Source organism: Oncorhynchus tshawytscha, linkage group LG08, assembly GCF_018296145.1.
Source record: "Oncorhynchus tshawytscha isolate Ot180627B linkage group LG08, Otsh_v2.0, whole genome shotgun sequence".
Classification (NCBI taxonomy): domain Eukaryota; kingdom Metazoa; phylum Chordata; class Actinopteri; order Salmoniformes; family Salmonidae; genus Oncorhynchus; species Oncorhynchus tshawytscha.
In genome coordinates, this window is record NC_056436.1 from 25,623,495 (window position 1) to 25,644,524 (window position 21,030).

The following is a 21,030-nucleotide window of genomic DNA, read 5'->3' on the forward strand; positions in this document are numbered from 1 at the left end:
ACAACTTGATTGGAGTCCACCTGTAGTAAATTCAATTGATTAGACATGATTTGGAAAGGCACACACCTGTCCCACAGTTGACAGTGCATGTCAGACCAAAAACCAAGACATGAGGTCGAAGGAATTGTCCGTAGAGCTCGAAGACAGGATTGTGTCGAGGCACAGATCTGGGGAAGGGTACCAAAACATTTCTAGAGCATTGAAGGTCCCCAAGAACACATTGGCCTCCATTATTCTTAAATTAAATAAGTTTGGAACCACCGATACTCTTTTTAGAGCTGGCCGCCAAGAATAATCTGGGGAGAAGGGCCTTGGTCAGGGAGCTGACCAAGAACCCAATGGTTACTCTGACAGAGCTCCAGAGTTTCTCTGTGGAGATGGGAGAACCTTCCAGAAGGACAACCACGTCTGCAGCACTCCACCAATCAGGCCTTTATGGTAGAGTGGCCAGACGGAAGCCACTCCTCAGTCAAAGGCACATGACAGCCCGCTTGGAGTTTGCCAAAAGGCACCTAAAGGACTCTCAGACCATGAGAGACAATATTCTCTCGTCTGATGAAACCAAGATTGAACTCTTTGGCCTGAATGGCAAGTGTCAAGTCTGGAGGAAACCTGGCACCATCCCTACGCTAAGGCATGGTGGTGGTGGCATCATGCTGTGGGGATGTTTTTTCAGCGGCAGGCACTGGGAGACTAGTCAGGATCGAGAGGAAAGATAAACAGAGCAAAGTACAGAGAGATCTTTGATGAAAACCTGTTCCAGAGGGTTCAGAACCTTATAATGGGGAGAAGGTTCACCTTCCAAAAGGACAATGACACTAAGCACACAGCAAAGACAACGCAGGAGTGGCTTCGGGACAAGTCTCTGAATGTCCTTGAGTGGCCCAGCCAGAGCCCGACTTGAACCCGATCGAACATCTCTGGAGAGATCTGAAAATAGCTGTGCAGCGACGCTCCCCATCTTACCTGACAGAGCGTGAGAGGATCTGCAGAGAAGAATGAGAGAAACACCCCAAATACAGGTGTGCCAAGCTTGTAGCGTCATACCCAAGAAGACTCGAGGTTGTAATCGCTGCCAAAGGTACTTCAACAAAGTACTGAGTAAAGGGTCTGAATACTTATGTAATTGTGATATTTCCTTTTTTATTGTTAATATATTTACAAAAACTTCTAAAAACCTGTTTTTGCTTTGTCAGTATGGGGTATTGTGTGTAAATTGATGAAGGGAAAAAACGATTGAATCAATATTGAATATGGCTGTAACGTAACAAAATGTGGAAAAGTCTTGGGGTCTGAATACTTTCCGAATGCACCGTACATACTCCAAATATATATATATATATATTTTTTGTAAAAGATTCATGCTATATTTACATGTTGTGTTAAAGGCATAGAATAGGATACACTTCACCCTATCAGAGCAAATACCAAGGCTATAGGGCAGGGTTCCCCAACTTGTGGTTCATGGGCCACAAGTTTTCTGAGCAAAAATAAATAAAACACTTTTATTTTGATTGTTGGACATAAAAGACTGTAAAAACACCAGCAAATCAGCTCCATGCGGTTTTAATTTTGGAAATCTGTTCCAAAGTATTCCCACGCATAATATAATAATATGTCAACGTATACAAATGTATGCAAGGTTTAAAATTATTATGTTTTAGTCAAAGATCAAATCAAATTATATTGGTCACATACGCATGGTTAGCAGATGTTATTGGGAGTGTAGCGAAATGGTTGTGCTTCTAGATCCTACAATGCAGCAATATCTAACATGTAATCTAACAATTCCACAACAACTACCTTATACACACATCTAAGTAAAGGAATGGAATAAGAATATATCCATATAAATATATGGATGAGCAATGACAGAGTAGCATAGGCAAGATGCAATATTATATCTGTTTGGGCTTATTGCGTTCAATTTACAGCCTACAAATTGTTTTGTTTTATGTTCTGGCCCCCTCACCATCCATTCAAGAAATAATCACCCTGGGGCTGAATGTAGTTGATGATCCCTGCTATAGGGCCAATCAAATCAAATCAAATTTTATTTGTCACATACACATGGTTAGCAGATGTCAATGCGAGTGTTGCGAAATGCTTGTGCTTCTAGTTCCGACAATGCAGTAATAACGAACAAGTAATCTAACTAACAATTCAAAAAAAAAAAAAAAAAAAAAACTACTGTCTTATACACAGTGTAAGGGGATAAAGAATATGTACATAAGGATATATGAATGAGTGATGGTACAGAGCAGCATAGGCAAGATACAGTAGATGATATCGAGTACAGTATATACATATGAGATGAGTATGTAAACCAAGTGGCATAGTTAAAGTGGCTAGTGATACATGTATTACATAAGGATGCAGTCGATGATATAGAGTACAGTATCTACGTATGCATATGAGATGAATAATGTGGGGTAAGTAACATTATATAAGGTAGCATTGTTTAAAGTGGCTAGTGATATATTTACATCATTTCCCATCAATTCCCATGATTAAAGTGGCTGGAGTAGAGTCAGTGTCATTGACAGTGTGTTGGCAGTAGCCACTCAATGTTAGTGGTGGCTGTTTAACAGTCTGATGGCCTTGAGATAGAAGTTGTTTTTCAGTCTCTCGGTCCCAGCTTTGATGCACCTGTACTGACCTCGCCTTCTGGATGACAGCGGGGTGAACAGGCAGTGGCTCGGGTGGTTGATGTCCTTGATGATCTTTATGGCCTTCCTGTAGCATCGGGTGGTGTAGGTGTCCTGGAGGGCAGGTAGTTTGCCCCCGGTGATGCGTTGTGCAGACCTCACTACCCTCTGGAGAGCCTTACGGTTGAGGGCGGTGCAGTTGCCATACCAGGCGGTGATACAGCCCGCCAGGATGCTCTCGATTGTGCATCTGTAGAAGTTTGTGAGTGCTTTTGGTGACAAGCCGAATTTCTTCAGCCTCCTGAGGTTGAAGAGGCGCTGCTGCGCCTTCCTCACGATGCTGTCTGTGTGAGTGGACCAATTCAGTTTGTCTGTGATGTGTATGCCGAGGAACTTAAAACTTGCTACCCTCTCCACTACTGTTCCATCGATGTGGATGGGGGTGTTCCCTCTGCTGTTTCCTGAAGTCCACAATCATCTCCTTAGTTTTGTTGACGTTGAGTGTGAGGTTATTTTCCTGACACCACACTCCGAGGGCCCTCACCTCCTCCCTGTAGGCCGTCTCGTCGTTGTTGGTAATCAAGCCTACCACTGTTGTGTCGTCCGCAAACTTGATGATTGAGTTGGAGGCGTGCGTGGCCACGCAGTCGTGGGTGAACAGGGAGTACAGGAGAGGGCTCAGAACGCACCCTTGTGGGGCCCCAGTGTTGAGGATCAGCGGGGAGGAGATGTTGTTGCCTACCCTCACCACCTGGGGGCGGCCCGTCAGGAAGTCCAGTACCCAGTTGCACAGGGCGGGGTCGAGACCCAGGGTCTCGAGCTTGATGACGAGCTTGGAGGGTACTATGGTGTTGAATGCCGAGCTGTAGTCGATGAACAGCATTCTCACATAGGTATTCCTCTTGTCCAGATGGGTTAGGGCAGTGTGCAGTGTGGTTGAGATTGCATCGTCTGTGGACCTATTTGGGCGGTAAGCAAATTGGAGTGGGTCAAGGGTGTCAGGTAGGGTGGAGGTGATATGGTCCTTGACTAGTCTCTCAAAGCACTTCATGATGACGGATGTGAGTGCTACGGGCGGTAGTCGTTTAGCTCAGTTACCTTAGCTTTCTTGGGAACAGGAACAATGGTGGCCCTCTTGAAGCATGTGGGAACAGCAGACTGGTATAGGGATTGGTTGAATATGTCCGTAAACACACCGGCCAGCTGGTCTGCGCATGCTCTGAGGGCGCGGCTGGGGATGCCGTCTGGGCCTGCAGCCTTGCGAGGGTTAACACGTTTAAATGTCTTACTCACTTCGGCTGCAGTGAAGGAGAGAACGCATGTTTTCGTTGCAGGCCGTGTCAGTGGCACAATCATAGATAGATGTTGAACATTTAGGAGAATTCCACCTAAAGTAAGCTAAAATAGTAATCCCCCCTGAGCCTTAAGGTCAGCAACAAGTGATACCATATATACTGTAATTTCCAGTTTAGATGAGATCAACAAACAAGTAGGCCTAATTGACATGTGGTCGTTGTGGAAGTTGTCTAAATATTGTCTACAGTCGCCCTCCAGTGACAAGCAACAGGAATGACAGGCGAATATTGCTTGGCTAGTTCTCTTTTCTAAGCATTGTTTTACTATTTAGAGATAGACCTGTCGCCTATTTTGCGTAGTGTAGACGTTGAAATGACTGAAAATAGTGCAGTCCGGTTTATCACCATCGGTGTCATTTCATTTGCCATGGACGTAGGCCTACAACAAATATTTTACACCAACAAATACAGTGTAATGAGTAACTTATTTTCTAACAATAAACCGCTCGAGTCTCTGAGTCACATGGTGATTTTTGCTTCTCTCATGCTGCTTGGCATGCGGCCTAAAGGGGATTTTATTTGTCATGTTTCTTGCAGTCTTCTCAACTTCCAACTTCGCGCAGGTTGTCTCGTGACCACATGACTGCTCTCTAGATACCTGGCGAGGTGAACATGAAAACAGCTGTAAACCCATGTGAAAACCCCTGGTCTGGTAGGCTAGTCACTCACTTCTCCAGGCAGTAGAGTTGCTCAGGTGAGTGAGGCTATATTACCTGAAATCTTGTGGTGTCTTTTGAATTGTGAAAGGGTATATTCTTGTAAACTAAATGTGTCTGTCTATATGTCTAAAATAAGAGCAGAGGATTACGCTAGATTGTTTTTACAGACTGGGCTTCATGCATCATGGTGCATTTGTCACGCAATTGAACTGTTTAGCCTCTGCGTGCTAAGTATTGCTCTAAAAATGGTGATGTATAGGGCTAAGCAGAGACATAGTTCAATAGATAAAGTTAACTTCTCTTTTTAAATAATACAGGCAATTTGAGCATGTTACTGCAAATAGGCTCTCTTGGGAAAATGTACGTTTGTTTTATTCATTAGTTTGTTAAGAATATTCAAAAGCCAAATCAATTAGGTGGTAGAGAAAATATTCAATGATTACCATTACAAAATCATTTTATACAGACATTTACACGTGTCTAAAGAAATCAATAGAGAGGGAGTAGGCCTTCATGTGTTTTACTAATTAACCATTGCCTGCTGCCTCATTTGACTGTTCTTTGCCCTTGTCACACTGTCTGTCAGATACTTCTTCCTCTGGACAGTACCTTCCTGTTTCTGTTATAGGCCCTCGGACCAGTGCATACCAATAACAATGGTATTTTAGTGTAAACAAACTGTAATCCAACCCTGGTTGTCTGTACTCAGTCCTTCAAAACCAAACAGCCACTGGCCCCAAAAGCTAGTCCCTCTCACAGGGTATGGGTTGTTTTTTAGATTTTGATTCTCAGGTTACAGATCTAGGAACTTAATTTTAACCAGTTTGCTACAGCAGGAAAATAATCCTGCAGGTACAGGAAATGTGACTTATTATGTGGATTATAATTAAATTATCATTTTCGTAAGGAACAATTAAGTCTGAAATGTCAAGGTGGAAATTACAAACTTCAGAAACCTTTTAAAACTCAAATATTGATATTTTCTGCATTGCAGGAAAGTTCTCCTGCAACAGGGTGATCAAATTAAGATCCTACATCTGTACCTCTCTTACACATTCATGTCAGAAGTGGAAAATCCATTCTTATCAGTGACTCATGGTAATTACAGGTTATACACAATGTAGCCATAATATGATTCTTATGCATATCGGAATGCTACCCTTATTTTTAATTTGAGGTACTTTGCCAGGTCAGGTTGGTTTCAGACAACTCCTTGCCTGAAACAAGGGACATTCGATGCTAAGCAGAGATCAGATGGCAGAGATTGGGGAACCTGGGGACATGGAGGTGAATGAAGCTCAGTGTCTAGAGGGGGACAGATCCTCCCTCAAATCCACCATGGAGAGGAACGTGAAGACACAACCTGACAGCCCAGTGAAGGAGAAGAAACTGGGGATGATGAAGCAATTCAGGGAGAGCATCAAGCGGGTTGGAGAGAGGAGTCATCTGGCCTCAAACAGCAAAGAGTCAAAGGACAAATCCAATTCAGAACAGGGGGGACACAGTATTGACCCTGAAGTGACCTCTCCAACCCATCAGCTGCCACCCCCTCCCTCACCATGTAAGTTTTCTTCAGATTTGTCCCTCTGTCTAATTAAGTGAGTTATGAAATATGCTCTTGAGTCAAGAAATGACTTCTCAAGGTCATGGGAAGAGGACGTCTCAGGAGACACAGAATGACAGTAGAAATGGCAGGAAGGACTCTCTTATGCACTGTATTGGGAATTTCAGCTGGACATGAGCCAGTCTGAGCAGGGGGCTTTCATCATTACTCAATTACTGACATTCCTATCTTAATGAAGTTTATACTAAACTCGGAAACAGCTGCCAACCAAGCAGGATATACACTAACATAATTAACCTTTGTACAATAACACAGATTGTTTTTATGACGAATCTGACAGAAGCTGCTTAACTAGTTGTCAAGGTTGTCTGACTTATTCTGTGTGTGCGTATGCGTTTGTGTGGCTGTGCGACTGTCCATGTGATTGTGTGTGTACGGTCAGCACACCTACTATTACACTGCAAAGTAGTTTAATTACTAGCATTATTCAATGTCATAGAGATCAGCAACTTTATCTTGCTCAGGTTTGAGTGCTGGGTCTCCTATGGCCTCTCCCCTGAAGGGTCTAGGTGGGTCCTTCCAGAGGAAGGAGGGAGGAGAGAGTGCAGAAGATTCACTCCAGAAAAAGCACACCAGAACACGCTCAGGTACACCACTGTTTACCCAACCAACCAGAGCTTGTTCAATCAATGGTTGACAATAAATACTGTTCAAAGACAAGCACAAATACATATAATTTACTGAGAGAATTCTAGAGAGCTCGTTGGGATATTCTGAGTCTTTGTAAAGTCTTCGTAATCTGTAATCTGTATTGTCCATCTATAGACCCATCTGCAATTGGGGACTCTCTTCTAAAGAAGGGGGCTTCCATTCGACGGAGTTTGCGACTTGTGGGAAATAAGAAAGACAAGGCCCTCAAACAAGAGCAGCTCCAGCCTGTCACTGAGATCACTGTGGATGAGAAGAGAGAGAGGGAGAAGGAGAGGGTAGAGATAAAAGAGTCATACATACTCCCAGAGATACCCCTCACACCCCTCTCAGGTGAGTTTCATTCTCTCTCTGTCTTTGTCTCTCCCTCATCCTCTTGTCCATTTTTATTTGTTTTAGCAGTAGAGATCACAAAATATATTACTTGTGATGTAAATCACTATGGTTGTGTCTGTGTCTGTGCAGTATGTGTGTATTAGGTATAACAGCATAAGCTTCTATGCATTAAGGCCTTTACTCTGTTTGCCCTTACACTCCAGTGATGCAGATCAATAAGCTGATTGGGATGGAGGTGCTGGAGGAGGCCTATCTGAACCTCCTCTCCCTGTGCCAGGAGTTCCAGCGGGAGAGGGAGGAGTGCACGGAGGAGGCCTCCTCTATGGAGCTGGCCAAGAAGGAGAAGGACCTGAGGCTCCTGTACAATGCCCTGCTGGACAAGGTGAAGGAAATAGTGCGGGACTCCAACTCCTTTCCCTCTCGCAACAAGGATCTCTTGGTGCATGTGGCCCGTGTCATCCAGGAGGAGGAGAAGAGGGAGGCAGAGCCTGGGGTCGGGGGCGTGGTTGGGGTCGGGGGGTTGGCGGGGGGCCTGGAGAGAGGCTGTGAGCGAGGGTGTACAGGCCACGCTGAAGAGTGTTCACTTGGACAGGCCCGAGCAGAATGCCTCCTGGCTGGCTATCCACCTGGGTATGCTGGGCAAGGCCATCGTGGAGGACTTGAAGAAGGTGAAGGGAGAGCTGCAAGGCTCTTACCCACCCAGCTTTGATGTGTTCAGCACCTATGTGAGCTGTTACCATGGTGCTGTCAGCCAGCACCTGAAGAGGCTTCAGCAGCAGGTGACAGATCTGAAGGACTACTACACCTTGCTGGACTGGATCATCAATCACTATGAGAGGTGAGGAAGACTTAAAGTCATTGTCTTGAGTAAGAAGTGTGTGTGTATATATATATATATATATATATATATATATATATATATATATATATATATATATGTATGTGTGTGTGTGTGTATACATATATACATATATATATATATATATATATATATATATATATATATATATATATATATATATATATATACACACACACACACTTCTTGACTCAAGATGATGAGTAGTATTGTATCTGAGAGACAACATCCCTGTTGAACAGTCAAGAAGATAATAGTATTGTATCTGAGAGACAACATCCCTGTTGAACAGTGAGAAGATAATAGTATTGTATCTGAGAGACACCATCCCTGTTGAACAGTGAGAAGATAATGAGTAGTCCTTCATTGAGACCAGAGATGGAAGCTGAGAACATAGGCCTCTCCCTGGAGGAGGGTTTCCTGGACCAGCTCAAGGGGAAATACTGCATGCGGGCAAAGGTGAGGGATTGAACACTCCACTAAGAGACAGATGGATAGATATTTAGGAAGAATTCAGGTTGAATGCAGGTACCACACTGATGAGAATAATATACGTTTTTTTAAACTCTTCTAGTCCTTTAGCCTTTATTATTTTGCTTTCCATGTCTTTTCCAGGAGGAAATGAGAGCTTCACTGGATAAAATATTAGAGCTTGAAAATGAGGACATGTGGATAAAGAAACAGGCACCAGCGACTGATGATGAACACTTCTTTAACTCTGACATACACATGGATATCTGGACGGTATTGTTTTGTCATGATTTTATATAATGCAATTGCATCATATCTCCATTAGAGGGCAACATTGCCTACTTAGTTACATTTTAATTATAGCGGCAGGCTACTAAGGCTACTATAAATCTGTAAATCTGGACTTGAAACTGCTGTTGTTCTCTGTGTAGAAAGTTAAGAGCAATGCTGTAAACTCCAAGAGGATTGATGCAGACCTGGAGATGGGAGTAGTCTGTTCCTGCTTAGAAGAGTTACAGCAGTTTCCCAAGCAGTATGTTCTGCAACAGTCCAGAGTCTGCTCTTTCTATCTCTATCCTAACCATTATTCACTGGAACATAAAACTGGACATTGTCCTTTGCTTGTTAATAACTCCATGACATTATCTCTCCTTCACTCTCTCTACATGTCCATAGATTTGAGAACGAATTTAGGTACTGCTGTAACAGTATGGAAAACCCTTCACTTTGGGCTGACTATCAGATAACCTACATCAACAGCTTTAAAGCTCTTAAGTAAGTCAGATTCCTCTCTTCACTACACCTGTTCAACAACCCTCCCCCTTTCCTCTGCCCTCAACACACTGTAGACGGGAATGTCCTAGACAACAGTTGATAGACAGTCAGTTCAGCTTTCCAGACACTTTGGGGTACATTTACCAATGGATGGTGTGAATAAATAAAAAAATAAGGCCGCTGTCTAAAATATTGACCTGAGAACAGAAGTCTTGGCTCAAAAGACAAAGTCTCAGCATTAAACTAATTATTGTATCTCAGTAATTTGATGCACTTTTTTGTTTGGACTTGAGCAACTGTATTTTAGTGGCATAATGTCAAACATTGACCTAAATGCTTAACTTCACTCAGTCTGATTTGAAGTTGCACCATATTTAACAGTAGTGGGATGGAAAACTGGGACTAGGAAATTACTATTTATTTCACAGGCATTTCCTGGAACCCATACTAGATCATTTAGCCTGCCTGCAAGATTCTGTTCAAGATAAACATTAAAAAAACGCACACCAATAAATGTTGAATTATGATTAAATATGCATCTTATCTATCTTACAAACATACGCAAACACACTAACATGCAGGCACAGTGACACACTATATCATATTACTGTATAAATTACAGTGAAACTATTGAAGACCAAACCCAGCTAGCACATAACATTCTCAGAACCATGTGTTTCCATGCTTCAAGATTGTTTTGATTACGCGGACTGGGAAATGTTCCGGGTAGCCTCTGAGAATAATATTGATGAATAAACGGATACGGTAACTGAGTTTATCAGGAAATGTATAGGAGATGTTCTACCTACTGTGACTATTAAAACCTACCCAAACCAGAAACCATGGATAGATGGTAGCATTCGCACACCCTGGTTTGAATCCAGGCTGTATCACAACCAGCCATGATTGGGAGTCCCATAGGGCGGCGCACAATTGGCCCAACATCGTCCGGGTTTGGCCAGTGTAGGCCGTTATTGTAAATACGAATTTGTTCTTAAGTGTCTTGCCTAGTTAAATAAAGGTTAAATAAAATAAATACATTTATGCAAACCACCGTATTTAACCATGGCAAGGTGACTGGGAATATAGCTGAATACAAACAGTGTAGTTATTCCCTCCGTAAGACAATCAAACAGGCAAAACATCAGTACAGAGACAAAGGGAAGTCTCAATTCAAAGGCTCAGACACGAGACGTATGTGGCAGGATCTACAAACAATCACGGACTACAGAGGGAAAACCAGCCACGGCGCTGATACCGACGTTTTGCTTCCGGATAAGCTAAACACCTTTTTCGCTCGCTTTGAGGAAGACACGGTGCCACTGACGCGACCAGCTACCTAGGATTGTGGACTCTCCTTCTCTGTGGCCGACGTGAGTAAGACATTTAAGTATGTTAACCCTAACAAGGCTGACTGCCCAGACGGCATCCCTAGCCGCGTCCTCAGAGCATGCGCAGACCAGTTGGCTGGAGCGTTTACGGACATTCAATCTTTCCCTATCACAGTCTACTGTCCCCACATGCTTCAAGATGTCCACCATTGTTCCTGTTCCCAAGAAAGAGAAAGTAACTGAACTAAATGACCATCACCCTGTAGCACTCACTTCTGTCATCATGAAGTGCTTTGAGAGACTAGTCAAGGATCATATCACCTCTACATTACCTGACAACCTAGACTCACTTCAATTTGCTTACCACCCCAATAGATCCACAGACGATGCTTATTTTCCACCATAATTTGCAAATAAATTCATAAAAAATCCTACAATGTGATTTTCTGGATTTTTTTCCCTCATTTTGTCTGTCATAGTTGAAGTGTACCTATGATGAAAATTACAGGCCTCTCTCATCTTTTTAAGTGGGAGAACTTGCACAATTGGTGGCTGACTAAATACTTTTTTGCCCCACTGTATTCTATTCTACTGTATTTTAGTCAATGCTGCTCCGACATTGCTTGTCCAAATATTGATATATTCTTAATTCCATTCCTTTAGATTTGTGTGTATTGTTGTGAAATTGTTAGATATTACTTGTTTAATACTACTGCACTGTTGGAGCTAGAAACCTAATTATTTCGATACACCCGCAATAAAATCTGCTAAACATGTGTATGTGACCAATAAAATTAGATTTGATTTTATATACAACTTCCCACAATGTTCTGGAAATGGTACAGGATAGTTGCTTGGCTTTGGAAACTTCTCAGCACATTTAAGAAACTTGGCAAAATAACAATATTTACCTGCTATTTCATTACTTTGACAGAAACATCCAAACATTATTTAATTTAATAAACCTTTTGGTAATGTTTTCGGAACGTTCTCCAACTGGTTTGACATTGGGAAGGCTCTCAAATAGTTCAGAGAACGTTAAGAAACAATGTTCTCCTGTGGGAATTTTAATACTTCAGCATAATGTTTCCACCAGGTTTCCTCATGGTACTATTTAAAGTAACATTTAAGAAAACATTCTATAAAAAAATAAAAAAAATAAAAAACATTAACAGTAGTAAATGTTATTGTAAAACAATTGAAAAACATATACATATCCGTTTTCAGCGTCAACAAAACTCTCTATCCTTTATCTTGTTAAGTGTGTTCAAGTGTCTTGGCCGCACCGACTAATTGGCCATGTCTGATCTTAATAAGTACTTGTTTCCTTTGATATGGGATCTGTTTGAATAGATTAAAATTAACAGATTTGTATGAGTTAAAAAACCAAACAAAGCTTGCTAGCTCCATCCTGTTGGTGCAGTAGACTAATTCAATGGATAGAAAACAGAAGATCAATGACACTGTCCCACAATGAAAATAAATGTGTTTGCATGATTAATGCCTAAGAAAATGTATTTCCATGGGTCCTATATGTGCTTGGAGTTCAAAACAGTTAACCCAAACGAAGCTAGCAGTGTTCTTAAATGTCTTATTGAAACATTCAATAAAAGTTAAGGAAGTTATTAATAAAACTCTAAATAACTAAAAAAAAAAAAAAAAAAATCTCCCAGAAAAACATTCAGGGAACCATAGTAAAAACGTTCTCAAAACCACCCTGCAACAAAAAATGTACATTACATTCTCAAAAAAAAGAAATCTTCAGTTCTACTGGTCAAGAAATGCATGGCTTCGTTCTCAGAACCAATGGCAAACCAAAAACGTACGTTCCCACAACTTCCAAGGAACCAAATGTGCTAGCTGGGAAGCTGTTTCCAGTCAACAGGCATCTCTGGAGTATAGCAGTGCCTGTCTAAAGAGAGAAACACCACGTGGTTTCCGGGAAACTGTGCTAGTGTAAGAGAATTGCCTGAGTAGTTCAAGCTCTAAAAATAGAATGTCCCCCTCTCTCCATATTCAAAGAGCTTGTAATTTCACTGAAACAAACAACAGCATGTCTCTGTCAGTAAAAGAAACGAGGAACACAATATTAGAGATGGGCAGAAACAGTCAAAATTCGCTCCTGCAGATTTAGTTATTCATATTCAAGGAGACAGGAGACTCAAAATAATGATGGTCAGATATAACTTTATACTGTCTGTCCTTATTTCCAAAAAAAAAAAAATCACATACAGTTGAAGTCAGAATTTTACAAACACTTAGGTTGGAGTCATTAAAACTTGTTTTTCAACCACTCCACAAATTTCTTGTTAACAAACTATAGTTTGGCAAGTCGGTTGGGACATCTACTTTGTGCATGACACAAGTAATTTTTCCAACAATTGTTTACAGACAGATTATTTCACCTATATTTCATTGTATCACAATTTCAGTGGGTCAGAAGTTTTCATTCACTAAGTTGACTATGCCTTTAAACAGCTTGGAAAATTCCAGAAAATTATGTCATGGCTTTAGAAGCTTCTGATAGGCTAATTGACATCATTTGAGTCAATTGGAGGTGTACCTTTGGATGTATTTCAAAGCCTAACTTCAAACTCAGTGCCTCTTTGCTTGACATCATGGGAAAATCAAAAGAAATCAGCCAAGACCTCCACAAGTCTAGTTCATCCTTGGGAGCAATTTCCAAATGCCTGAAGCTACCACGTTCATCTGTACAAACAATAGTACGCAAGTATAAACACCATGGGACCACGCAGCCGTCATACCTCTCAGGAATGAGACGTGTTCTGTCTCCGAGAAATGAACGTACTTTGGTGCGAAAAGTGCATATCAATCCCAGAACAACAGCAAAGGACCTTGTGAAGATGCTGGAGAAAACCGGTACAAAAGTATCTATATCCACAGTAAAACAAGTCCTATATCGACATAACCTGAAAGTCTGCTCAGCAAGGAAGGAGACACAGCTCCAAAACCGCCATAAAAAAGCCAGACTACAGTTTGCAACTGCACATGGGAACAAAGATCGTACTTTTTGGAGAAATGTCCTCTGGTCTGATGAAACAAGAATAGAACTGTTTGGCCATAATGACCATCGTTATGTTTGGAGGAAAAAGGGGGAGGCTTGCAAGCCAAAGAACAACATCCCAACAGTGAAGCACGGGGTTGGCAGCATCATGTTGTGGGGGTGCTTTTCTGCAGGAGGGCCTGGTGCACTTCACAAAATAGATGGCATCATGAGGGGAAAAAATGATGACCCACTGGGAATGTGATGAAAGAAATACAAGCTGAAATAAATAATTCTCTCTACTATTATTCTGACATTTCCCATTCTTAAAATAAAGTGGTGATCCTAACTGACTTAAGACAGGGAATTATTACTAGGATTAAATGTCAGGAATTGTGAAAATCTGAGTTTAAATGTATTTAGCTAAGGTGTATGTAAACTTCCGACTTCAACTGTAGTTACACAAGCAAAACATCAGAAATTGTTAACATTCTTACAACCAATGTTCCATCTAAACTGCGCACGTGCTCAGGTGCGTAGCTCCCCCGGGACTGCCTCGCAAGAAGAAATATCAGCCTGTGCAGAGAAGCTCGAGATTGAACTTTACTCAACTTTCTAGAATTGCCCCCTTAGTTTACACAATCAACGTTTCCCTTTTTCTGTGGGAATTGTGATTGAATCAACGCAATATTAGTATGTAGCCACGTGTGCACATTTGTACATATTCTTTGCTAGTTAGTGAGTTATTAGCCCAGTTATAGATCATTTATAGTCAGCAATGGGGGAGTGATTGCTTCTAACAAGAGCACAAAACGTTTACATTTCTAGACATCTTTGAAAAGCGAGTCAGGTCAAGATGTACTTTGAGACAGGCTTCAATAAGCTAAGTAGCCATTAGGCAGAGGGTAGCACAATTGGTCTGATTCTCTGTAATAATGGGATGGTAAAAATAAAAAAATAATGCATTTTATTTTGTAAAGTGGATTCTAGCATCAAACATCACCTAATTTTCCAAAGGACAAGTGGATGAACAGGTTAATGTCAAGCCCTGCATGTTTATTTCAAAAGTCTCATGGAATGTAAGCCTACATTGAACACCACACATTGGCTGCTACTGTAGGCTGAATGATAGAACAGCTATTTCCATGTTATGGCATGATAACCTGACCTAACTAACCTGACCTAACCTCAGACCTGTTTTATTTCCCTCTTTTCTCTTCCTCCAGGGAGCACATGGAAGGTTATAGGGAGTGCTGCCCGACACAGGTGGACCATCTCAGCAGAGAGGTGGATGGCTTGGTCCATAGACTGGTCCAGGGCCTGGAGGACCAGTTTAAGAATGATGTCAGGGTACGTGAGGGGGAGAAGTTTGATTGACCTTTGGTCTTGTCCTCATTCTACAAATGCCCCTATGTTGAGCAGTGTGTTAAGGTGATTGACATATTTCCTACTTGTCTCGGGTGACCTGGAAGTTACTTAGTTTGGTAGTCTACTGATTTCTTTGCACACATTTCTGTAAAGGCTTTCTCTCAATCGCTCCTGCTGTCAATGTTATGGATGGGTGAACAAACAAATTAATTAATGAATGAACAAATTAGTGAGTGAATAGATGGGTTAATATGTGTCTGTTGCTTTTTCCAGCCTTACCTCAGGAGAATGATGACGAGGAAGTGGCTCTCCACAGATGAGGACTTCCAACAGCTGTTGAGCAGGACAGAGAAGCTGTCCCAGCGCTGTTCACAAATGAGACATCCATATGTACAGGTAAGTAATGGGTAAGTGCTGTTCATATTGTTTTAAATGCAGGATATACTATACCAGTCAAAAGTTTTAGAACACCTACTCATTCAAAGGTTTTTCTTTTTTTCCCTATTTTCTACATTGTAGAATAATAGTGAAGACATCAAAACTATGAAATAACACATGGAATCATGTAGTAACCAAAAAAAGTGTTAAACAAATAAAAATATATGTTATATTTGAGACTCTTCAAAATAGCCAGCCATTGCCTTGATAATAGTTTTGCACACTCTTGGCATTCTCTCAACCAGCTTCATGAGGTAGTCACCTGGAATGCAGTTCCATTTACAGGTGTGCCTTGTTAAAAGTTAATTTGTGGAAATTCTTTCCTTCTTAATGCGTTTGAGCCAATCAGCTGTGTTGTGACAAAGTAAGGGTGGTATACAGAAGATAGCCCTATTTGGTAAAAGACCAAGTCCATATTGTGACAAGAACAGCTCAAATAAGCAAAGAGAAATGATAGTTCATCATTACTTTAAGACATGAAGGTCAATCAATACGGACAATTTCAAGAACGTTGAAAGTTTCTTCAAGTGCAGTCGCAAAAGACCCAGAGTTACCTCTGCTGCAGAGGATAAGTTCATTAGAGTTACCAGCCTCAGAAATGGCAGCCCAAATAAATGTTTCACAGAGTTTAAGTAGCAGACACATCTCAACATCAACTGTTAAGCGGAGACTGCATGAATCAGGCCTTCATGGTCAAATTGCTGCAAAGAAACCACTACTAAAGGACACCAATAAGAAGAGACTTGCTTGGGCCAAGAAACATGAGCAATGGACATTAGACCGGTGGAAATCTGTCCTTTGGTCTGATGAGTTCAAATTTGAGATTTTTGGTTCCAACCGCCGCGTCTTGGTAGGAATCAGAGTAGGTGAACGGATGATCTCCACATGTGTGGTTCCCACCGTTAAGCATGGAGGAGGTGTGATGGTGTGGCGGTGCTTTGCTGGTACCGTTAAGCATGGAGGAGGTGTGATGGTGTGGCGGTGCTTTGCTGGTACCGTTAAGCATGGAGGAGGTGTGATGGTGTGGCGGTGCTTTGCTGGTACCATTAAGCATGGAGGAGGTGTGATGGTGTGGCGGTGCTTTGCTGGTGACACTGTCTGTGATTTATTTAGAATTCAAGGCACACTTAACTAGCATGGCCATCACAGCATACTGCAGCGATACAACATCCCATCTGGTTTGTGCTTTGTCGGACTATCATTTGTTTTTCAACAGGACAATGACCCAACACACTTCCAGGCTGTGTAAGGGCTATTTGACCAAGAAGGAGAGTGATGGAGTCCTGCATCAGATGACCTGGCCTCAACATTCACCCGACCTCAACCCAATTGAGTTGGTTTGGGATGAGTTGGATCGCAGAGTGAAGGATAAACAGCCAGTAAATGCTCAGCATATGTGAAAACTCCTTCAAGACTGTTGGAAAAGCATTGCAGGTGAAGCTGGTTGAGAGAATGCCAAGAGTGTGCAATGCTGTCATCAAGGCAAAGGGTAGCTACTTTGAAGAATCTCAAATATAAAATATACTTTGATTTGTTTAACACTTTTTTTATTACTAAATGATTCCATATGTGTTATTTCATAGTTTTGATGTCTTCGATATTATTCTACAATGTAGAAAATAGTAAAAAATAAAGAAAAACCCTTGAATGAGTAGGATGTGTCCAAACATTTGACCGGTACTGTACACTCAAGGAAGCGAAGGAAATCATGCCCCTGATGATCCATAGGAAGTTGGAGTTACTGGAAAAGACCTGATAATTTGCTGGCCTTACCATACTGGAGCTTGATCATACATAGAATGGAACATTATTTGAGTTGATGTGGCAATAGGAGTAAATGGCAGGAAAAGAGAGGGAGGATGGGTGTCACTCAGATGATTAGTCATGGCAGTCACTTGAAAGCGAAAGAATAAACAGAAGACTTTCATGTCTATTTGTAATCCCTTTCTCTGGCCTCCACTGTGCCTGACCTGTGTTCCTCTGCATCAGATGTTTGTGAGCAGCTTGCACTACTATGTGGTGAAAGAGTATGTCTCCCAGCTGATGAAAAACAACTACTCCTGTAAGAACAGGAAGCATGACAAAGCAGCCACCAAGATGAGGGTGCAGTGGGATGAACTCAATGATTTGTTTGAGGAAATGGTAACACTTCTTAATCCTGAACTACAAACTGAATTTTGGCCAATTTACATCCACACAAATTGTACTTTTCATGTTCATTCAACATTGTCTAAAATTGTAAATACTACAGTACATAAATTTGGCTCAGCGTTATGCCTTTGTGCTTTGAGGAATGCTACTTTGAAAATTCAGTGCTGTCATAAACAAATTACATGTGTTATTACCATTCATGACTAGTAGACACACTCATAATAATTTCCTCTTGTAGAAGACAACCCATGACTGGCTCCACCCAGTAGGAGACCACCTGAGTAACATAATTGGGGAAAAGAACAAGAGAGACATCAAGAACCACCTGAAACATTTAGTAGCGGACTACCCAGACATCAGGTAATCCTGCATCTTCCTGTGGCCACATTTTGTAACTGTTGATTTTGGTGATTTTTTTTACAAAATATAATCAGAGTAAAAACACATCATATGAATTCTACTCTGACTGTTATGGCACTGAGAAGAACAGCAGTGAAAGATAAAGACAGCAGTGTTCATCAGACAGGGGAAGGGTGTTGACTAGGCACTGACAGATTGAGAGCCAGATAGTGCTGCTCCAAATATGATAGAGAGCCGTGTTCAACAGCAGGATGTAGGAGGGGTAGGACCAGCCGGGAGAGATAGAGAGACAGAGGTGGGAGACCCCCGATGAGGTGTGAACACTTGCGCCTGGTTTCTCGGAATAGGGCTTTAAGTGCTGTTCTTTCCCAGGCAATTTCCCTGGTCTGGGTTTTTGTGAACCATTTAATTCGATTTTTTATTTGAACTCTAGTTAACTTCTCCAAATCAAGATTGACAGAATATTATTATTTTTATTTATTTTTAAAAATGTTATCTTAAAAAATATATATATATTATTATTTGTCATGACAGCCCCATTAACAAAATTGAGTAGCTATCTGATTTGGTTCTGGGTGTTGAGATTCTGGAATTTTAGACCAATTAATTTCACAAAACTTTTGACGGTTCATTTCTCCTGCAGATTCTCCAAGAGTGATATTCTGTACCCTCTCTCCCCTCTGTCTGCAGTAAGAAGCACCTATCGGCCGTGCTGTACTTCAGGGGCTTGGTGCGGGGCAGGGAGAAGCGGGTAATCCTGCAGTGTCTCACTGAGCTGAAGAAGAAACTAGGAACTGCAGGGAACACTGGAGATAAAAAAAGAGGCCTCTTCATTGATATGCAGGTCACCATCGCCAATACAAACTGTCTGGCTAATATGCCTTTCTCCTGCCTCTCTTCTCTTCTCCCAGACAGCTAATCTACAGGCCTAGATACAGAAGCCTACCACAGAGATGGTAACCTAACCAAGCTGTCTGAGAAGGCCTGAGGAGGCTTATGAAGGACATACTGTATGATTACCAGTATGATCACTACGCAAAAAGCAAACAGTCTAATGATTATTTAAATGTGAATGGACCTTTACCTGGTAAATCTTGTTCATGCAGTCAGAGGTTATTTAAGACACCTCATTGATTAAGCCTTCTTTTTTTATTTTTTATATATTGTCACTTTAGCCCACTGTTGTTGCAAAAGAAAGCTGAGAACATAATTAATAATGGGCCTGATGCTAAATGAACTCCATGGTAGGGCTCAAACTGTATGTTCAGTGTTGAATGAACTTTACCATTGATTTACCTATTTTCAAGCTATTCAAATGTGTCGCTGTAGTGCACATATTACTTGTCAACATAGAAAAGACTCCCTTAGAAAGTCCCACAGTCCACGGTCCTGTTGTTTTGTGGTCAGAACAAGGTTTCAAAATATCACATCTGATAATGTCATTAAACCACAAACGAATACAAGTTTCTCCCGTTGTTAGGGAAGTGAGAGTTTTTGTTCCCCTCGAATCATTTTTGGACACTTTGACAGGACTGGACTCCTTCCTTATATCTGTCTGTTCTTCCGTTCGTTCCCCGTGTCAGCATTATTGTCGTTTACGTTTCCCCTGTCCAGACGCTGTCCGTGTTCTGTTTAATGTCTGTGTTTTCATTAAATGTTCGCTCCCTGTACTTGCTTCTCGTCTCCAGCGTCTGTCCTTACAGTTAGTGAGCATTTCTCCTTTGCCAAGATAATCCATCCACCTGATAGGTGTGGCATATCAAGAAGCTGATTAAACAGCATAATCATCACACAGCACCTTGTGCTGGGGACAATAAAAGGCCTCTCTAAGATGTGCAGTTTTGTCACACAACGCCACTGAAGTCTCAAGTTTTAAGGGAGCGCACTATTTGCATGTTACTGCAGGAATGTCCACCAGAGCTGTTGCCAGAGAATGTAATGTTAATTTCTCTACCATAAGCCTCCTCCAATGTCGTTTTAGAGAATTTTGTCAGTACGTCTAACCGGCCTCACGTGTAACCACGCCAGCCCAGGACCTCCACATCCGGTTTCTTCACCTGTGGGATCGTCTGAGACCAGCCACCCAGACAGCTGAGGAAACTGGATTTTGCACAGCCAAAGAATTTCTGCTCAAACTGTCAGAGACCATCTCAGGAAAGCTCATCTACATGCTCGTCATCCTCACCAGAGCCTTGACCTGACTGCAGTTCAGTATCGTAAACAACTTCAGTGGGCAAATGCTCACCTTCAATGGCCACTGGCACGCTGGAGAAGTGTGCTCTTCATTGATTTTGAAGTTTTTTATTTAACTAGGCAAGTCACTAAAGAACAAATTCTTATTTACAATGACGCCTATCCCAGGCTAAACCCGGATGACGCTGGGCCAATTGGGTGTCGCCCTATGGGACTCCCAATCACGGCCGGATGTGATACTGCCTGGATTCAAACCAGGGACTGTAGTGACGCCTCTTGCACTGAAATGCAGTGCTTCAGACTGCTGTGTCTCTCGGAAGCCCATGGATGAATCCCGGGTTCAACTCTATGGCATCTATTGGGCAAGCGGTTTGTTGATGTAAATGTTGTGAACATTTTTGTTGTGGTATGAACAGGCATAAGCTACAGACATCGAACACAATTGCATTTTATCAAGGGCAATTTGAATGCATAGAGATACCATGATGAGATCCTGAGGCCCATTTGTCGTGTATTTCATCTGCCGCCGTCACCTCATGTTTCAGCATGATAATGCATGGCCCCATGTCGCAAGGATCTGAACACAATTCCTGGAAGCTGAAAATGTCCTAGTTCATCCATGTGTAAGGATTCTCGTCCTCCTCTTCTGAGGAGGAGTAGCGAGAAGGATCGGAGGACCAATACTCAGCGTGGTAAGTGTCCATAATGTTTAATCAAAATGAACACTGAAATACAAAACAATAAACGTGAATCAACGACACAAACTAAACAGTCCCGTGTGGCACAAACACTGACACGGAAAATAAACACC

The 21,030-nt window shown here is 41.7% G+C and overlaps 1 protein-coding gene across 1 annotated transcript; it reads left to right on the forward strand.

Annotated features, from left to right (window-relative positions):
* The first annotated feature begins 5,137 nt into the window (after window positions 1–5,137).
* LOC112246808 (exocyst complex component 3-like protein 4) lies at window positions 5,138–19,701 on the forward strand. Its single transcript, XM_024415352.2, is given in 15 exon segments — window positions 5,138–5,422; window positions 5,852–6,223; window positions 6,751–6,873; window positions 7,052–7,267; window positions 7,474–7,763; window positions 7,765–8,108; window positions 8,471–8,588; window positions 8,745–8,873; window positions 9,032–9,132; window positions 9,276–9,374; window positions 14,936–15,059; window positions 15,351–15,473; window positions 17,505–17,657; window positions 17,905–18,026; window positions 18,717–19,701. Coding segments are annotated over 14 exon segments (2,496 nt in total). The 5' UTR covers window positions 5,138–5,422; window positions 5,852–5,898; the 3' UTR covers window positions 18,946–19,701.
* The last annotated feature ends 1,329 nt before the right edge of the window (window positions 19,702–21,030 follow it).